Below are 6,709 nucleotides of genomic sequence, written 5' to 3' on the forward strand. Positions count from 1 at the left end.
AGCAAAGAAGCACATTTTTCCAAGTGGCATCAATTTTTCCATTTTAAAAGTTTTTTTGAACAAGTATTAGCAATGACCTTAGAGTCTGGATCACGAACACATACTCCATCCATAGGTTGCAACTAGACTAGTGCTAGGGGGAGGGTGTATGGGATTCATGTCACATATACAACACATACAATAGCACAAGGAGTGCTTCATCAAAGAAGGTTCTTGAACAAGCCATTGATTTCATGAAACAATGCAATAATCCAGTGGGTTCATAGAAGAAGGAAATTGCTTTATTGACTTTACTTATTAGGACACCCAATAAACATATTAAGGTACTCTCAAATCTTTGCATCTCTCTGATTGTACATTTTAAATGTACACAAGAACCATTAGCACTATTGCCCAAGTGGGTTCATAGAAGAAGGAACTTGCTTTATTGACTTTACTTATTAGGATACCCAATAAACATATTAAGGTACTCTCAAATCTTTGCATCTCTCTGATTGTACATTTTAAATGTACACAAGAACCATTAGCACTATTGCCCAGGCATTCTAGTTATATTGATAGACCTTATTATTTGTGTGGATTATGACATGGGACTCTCACTCATACATTCTCTCTCTCATACCCAATATCATGGGTCTCTCTCCATGTGAGTGTATCCCTCTCTCTCTCTCTCTCTCATTCATAACACTACAACTGCCAACTGCCCATTGGGGCTTTCACACACACACGCACGCACGCACGCACACATGGGGACTACTATTTCAACCCTTCTCTCTCTCTCTCTCTCTCTCTCCAACCGTGATATCATCGTGCTTGGATCTGCTCATTGTTGCTGTTCCAAGATGATTTCTCATGCAGGGCTCATCAAAATGTCCTCCTTAATCATCAACAAACAAAAGCCTTAACACAGTCAAATATTTGTTGTGAACCACATCATGGAGTTGAGGCTATGGAGAGAGTACAAGCAAGGATTGCAAAGGTATAGGTCACCTGAAATTTTTTTTGGAGGAGAAAAACAACAAAATTCTGCAACACTTCTCAAGATCCAAAGATCTATTGAATGAGGAAGCTGAGTCAGCTTCAAAGAATGTGGGATAAAGATAAAGATGCTCCCCAATCTGCATATCTATGAGGGTGAGACTATTGTATATGCAACTACTCATTCTTCCATGCATACAAAAGCAACGAGAAACCAGCTGAACCAAGAAAAGAGGGTTCATTGTCTTTGAAACTGTTACTACTGGGCCATTGTAACACTGAGGCGAATGAACTGTCCGAAAAATCATGCTTCTTGTCGGAGCTTTTGGATGTCTGAGCTTGCTGAGCTGCAGAGGAGGGGATCCCAACTTCCCTAAGCCATGGCTTCTTATCTGCCATGCATGTGTGAAACATGAACACAGCATGTCCATCACTTGGGTTAAACAGCCAATTATGTACATCCCAAAACACCTCAATGGCAAGGCCATCAATTTGTATGGTCTGATTGCCTCTGAACTTCCACATAAGCCTTGTGACATGTACGACTATCTGTTTATCGACTCGGACTGAAAGGCGAGACAGGTCCTCCTCATTTCCTACATGGCATTCTATGGCAATGTCATGTGGGCGTCCGCTCTCGGAGAGTTGCGCTTTCGTTGTGTACAGCTGCTTGCCGTAGACATGCTCTTTTCTTGATAACAATGTTGCATCAGATAGGGGAGAATGTGCATGGAATTTCTTAAGGGCTTCTTTATGCATGTCTCCTAGTAGCAAAATGACCTCATTGTCACATACAATTGCGACATAAAAGGCTTCGTGGGGCTCTGGACCACATACATACCTGGCCGATGAGAGATCCCAGAAGACTTCCATCTTCTTCTCCCCCATTTCAAAGATCTTGGACCCTTGCTTTTTCCAAAAAAGCCAGGGTTTCATGTCCACACTGCATCTGTGCTTGCATGTTGGGTAGTCAAAACTGACACTTAGCCCCTGTCCCATAAGGCTTTTACCCCATGTGATGGATATGAGGCGGGGTTGCCCGGCGAGTTTCGTCTTGTAAAGGCACGTGACCAAGTTCTGGGCTGATTTGTTACTGCTAGTACTGCTGCTGCTGATGCTACTTGCTGTTTCTGCTGGGTGTGATCCATGGTCGCGGAAACACGAGGGCAAGGCGTCCTGCATCATGGGGTCAGTGTTTAAATTCCAAGGCTTACAGAGTGTTTAATTGCCCTAATGGAAAACCACCATCATCAAAGTGTCCAAGCAGAGTGGATATAAGCAAGGGCTGAATGAAGGGTCGTTAAGAGGGGCAATTAGGGAGGGGTGTTTTGAGGTAAAAAGGGTAATAAGAGAGGCTTGAGGGGTGCGTAAGTGAGGGCGAGGCGGATGAGAATGCAAGGGGGGCTTTGAATGTTGTGTGTGTATGAGAGGGGAGGACCCAAAATGAAAGAGGAGGTCGATGTATATACAAAGAAGGGAAGGTAGGACCCAAAGCACTAAAGAAGCCAGTGGAGCATGAGAGGGGGCGCAGCCGATGCAGGTGGAGAAGGGGTAAACAAGCTCACAGCCCACAACCCAACAGCCTACAGGTCAGCTGGACTTTTGGGTCAGAAAGTGGACGGCGCTTCCTTGACCCGGCATGAGCAGAAACGCTTTTGAATGTACCCGCGCCATAGCCAGACAGAGTCCAGAGCTCTTTCGCTTTACCTTTACTTCATGTAAAGCCTTTCTTTTCTGTCAGCAGACCAATCCGCCCTCATCTACCCCCCGGGAACTTGAACCAGAGTTGAAAGGATTTTTTTTTTAATTTTCAACGTTTTTTTTAACTTCCCAATTTGAGGCTTTTTTGAGCCTTTAAAAAAATACCCCAAGACTCTGACCTTCCCTCAAGATTCATTCAAAATGAGGTCCAATTAGGCCTCATTCACATGAATCCCAGAAATGCTTCTTAAAAGTTAGAGCTATACACAAACACGCATGCGCGCGCACACCCTCCTCTTGATGAATGGATATTGTTTACACAACTACACACACACACACACACAGACTTTGAGTGGAAAAGTCTAGATCTAAACAAGCATGATGAAATATGTTGTAACTTGTCTCTTACATGGCTATCTAGGTTAACCTAGCCGTCGGATCGTGAAAACTTGCATGCCATTGTCCCTCTAGATGGCCTCCAAGGATTTGCTGGAAAAGCATGGAACAAGGGAACAACGGATAGATCCCCATCATATAGGCTAGGGCAAGGAAGATCTATTGCCAATGAGAAATAGGTGGGTGGCATCTTCCCTTTTCCTGGGTGGGGGTACACTTCAATTGTTGTAAATATATGAGTTAAATGTGTGGCATATGTATAGATTATGGACATATGGAGTCAAACATATGGAAAGTTAATACCATTGTGAAATTTAGCAAATGAGGAAACTCCCATGCATATCTAGTATGTGTTTCAATGGATAGATGATAACTCTTGAAATTTAGGGTTAAACTTGGATGTAAAAGCCCTTGCTTCTAGAGACATGCGATCCCCCAAGTCCAAGAAACTTGACCTAGCCTTGTTCCATGAGAAAAAAGAGCATTCAAGTCCCAGCCTTGTTCCACGAGAAAAAAGTTTCAATGGATAGATGATAACTCTTGAAATTTAGGGTTAAACTTGGATGTAAAAGCCCTTGCTTCTAGAGACATGCGATCCCCCAAGTCCAAGAAACTTGACCTAGCCTTGTTCCATGAGAAAAAAGAGCATTCAAGTCCCAGCCTTGTTCCACGAGAAAAAAGAGCATTCAACCAAAAAATCAACAATTTTTTGAGATGCATAGATATAATATGAGCCGCCTCTAGGCTAATAAGACAAACCTATCTTCTCTCAAAGTAAACAATTGTGTTTAAAAATGTAAAATTGTGTAAATAGAGGTATTTTCAATACATGTCTACTCGCACGTGGTCATATGGGTTCTATAGACTGACCACCCCGACAATCATGCATGGGATGGGAATGGGATTGGACAAGATTTTGTGTGGGTAATACCGCCTTACCTAATGAGAACAAAGGTGTGTGATAACATGGCCCAATAATGCTATTGAAGAAACAACAAAGTTGACATTTGCAAGAAAACCAATTCAATTAAACTTCCTTCCATCCTAGAGGGCACTTTTTTTCCGTTTAATCATGGAAAATCATTCCTATAACTTCTCCACACATTTTTCTCATTTGAAAGAAGGACATGTTGATAACTGCATTTTAAAAGGACTTGTTCAAGATGCTCCTTGTAAATGTTTTGAAAGCTCCATTAACTATTATGATCAATGATGCTATGATGCTATCACTTAAAGATATAATCTTGCTCTAATAAAAATGCAACGATGGCATGAGACAAAACTCTTCCCCATCCCCACCCCCCCCCCTCTCTCTCTACTCTACTCTCTCTCTCTCTCTCTCTCTCTCTCTCTCTCTCTCTCTCTCTCTCTGTCTCTGTGTGTGTGTGCGGTCAATGACTTTTTCAAGGCACTCCTTGAAAGCTCCATTAAGTGCCATGATTTATGATTCTATCACTTAAAGATGTAATCTTACTTGAGTAGAAAGGCAAGGATGGAATTGGAGTGCATGGGATGAGGTAGGGATTGGTCAAGCTTTTGTGTGTGTAATATTCAACTGTGTGGGATGAGGACAAGGATGTGTGATATCATGGCCCAATGCATAATGCTACTCAAGAAACAACAAAGTTGAGATTTGCAAGAAAATCAATCCAATTAAGCTTCTATCCATCCTAGAAGGCATTTCCCCCCCTTTTATCATGTCAAATCGCTCCTACAACTTTTCCACACATTGATGACTCCATTATGAAAGGACTTGTTCAAGGCACTCCTTATAAATGATTAAACCCTATGTTAAGAGTCATGATCAATGATGCTATCAATCATTGACGACTCCATTATGAAAGGACTTGTTCAAGGCACTCCATTATGAAAGGACTTGTTCAAGGCACTCCTTATAAATGATTAAACCCTTTGTTAAGAGTCATGATCAATGATGCTATCAATCAAATGTAGTCTTGCTCTAGTATAAATGCAAGGATGGCATGGGACAAAACTCTCTCTCTCTCTCTCTCTCTCTCTCTCTCTCTCTCTCTCTCTCTCTCTCTCTCTCTCTCTCTCTCTCTCTCTAGCTTCTCTCTCATTAGGTGTGTGGGTAAATAAACAAAAATGGGCTAACTCTTCTACCGCCCAAGTGTGGTAAAAATGGTTAATCCATGGAGTTGATATTCAACACGTCCTGTGTTCGAATCTCACTTCCATTGGATAGATCATTTCGGTCTCTTAGGATTCTTCCTATGACGTAAAACGCTTCTCTCTCTCTCTCTCTCTCTCTCTCTCTCTCTCTCTACCAAACACTATGTGCCATTTTTTGAACCACCAGTTATGTCAAAGGATTATTAGAGGCCTTTCTACTTTGTTAAGAAGCATGAAACCTAATGAGTATGATATTTTTAAATGGCACATTGCCAACTATACTTGTAATAAAGTGTCAAGAATGTCGAAGGATTCTTAGAGGCCTTGCTACTTTGTTAAGAAGAATGAAACCTTATGAGAATGATATTTTTAAATGGCACATTGCCAACTATACTTCTAATAAAGGGTTAACTTCCCAATTTATTATTTTAGATAGGACATAGTAATAATGTATGTTATTATGTTATATATAGGACATAGTCCTACTTAAAAAAAGGATACACGCTTTTAACTAAATCCAAAGTTTGGAAGAGAATACAAGTTAGGTTTTTCAACAATCAGTAATGTAGCTACACATAGATGCACGTAATAAAATATATGGATCTTTGGCTTGAGGGTGAAATATACCCAATTCAGCCTCGCACTTGTCAAGCTCCATAATTTTCTAGATTCACAACATTTATAAAATATGTATGCAATGGTCATAATAGTTTGTTGGGATACACTAGAAGGATACGCATGAAGGCTTATTATGAAGTGCACAATGTATATACATCTTCTCAATGTTTTGCTCCTGAACGTTGAGGCAAGATTTAGACAACTAGCAAAAGGGTACATGCAGCTCTCGGAAAGAGAGTGTGATAATTTATAAGATGCAATTCATGTGGTGCAAATCAAAATGCAGAATAATTCTGACAAAAACGATGGTAAATTCTACACTCTAATGCCATAAATTTCAGTCAACTAATGAAGATGTAGAAAGAGATTCTTTACAAGAAGTGAGTAAGCCATTCACAGCAAATGATGCTCAAGGTGTTTATGGTAAGGCATGAATCATATCTCGATCATATGCAGTGATTTACAACAAGTTAAATAACATGTCTTTGGCCATGATCATTATTGTCTTAACATGGATACCACATAGGTATCCTTGAATAAGATGGCTATATGTAAGCTTTTGGATAGTGCAACCCCTTGCATATGTATCTTATAGATTGAGAGTATAAAATATCCTTTATTATATGTGGGTCAAATCACTTGTTGGAAGTCCATAGAGTTTGATATCCGTTAAATAGTTCTTTCTTCATGTCATCTCTCAATTATAGCAAGTTAAATATACATTTTTAGTCTATGATTAAGAGAATGGAGTTTTACCTCTTCCAAAACTATATTTCATATAGCCAAAACATTGCACTTATTAAATGTAAAGGTCTTGGATTTCATTAGGAGAATTAGGGAGCCTATGTACTTATGTAATAAACACACTAAGACTCAAAGAAAT

General features: G+C 40.2%; 1 protein-coding gene across 1 annotated transcript; it reads right to left on the bottom strand.

The window, feature by feature from the left end:
- Positions 1–265: 265 nt before the first annotated feature.
- Positions 266–2,712, bottom strand: LOC147630526 (uncharacterized). The gene has a single exon (XM_086810424.1). The coding sequence runs from the start codon at positions 2,161–2,163 to the stop codon at positions 1,156–1,158; it is 1,008 nt and encodes a 335-aa protein (XP_086666550.1). The 5' UTR covers positions 2,164–2,712; the 3' UTR covers positions 266–1,155.
- Positions 2,713–6,709: the final 3,997 nt, after the last annotated feature.

The sequence above is a fragment of the Cibotium barometz genome, chromosome 16 (genome assembly GCF_041138505.1).
Source record: "Cibotium barometz isolate CiBa-2024 chromosome 16, ASM4113850v1, whole genome shotgun sequence".
NCBI classification, from domain to species: domain Eukaryota; kingdom Viridiplantae; phylum Streptophyta; class Polypodiopsida; order Cyatheales; family Cibotiaceae; genus Cibotium; species Cibotium barometz.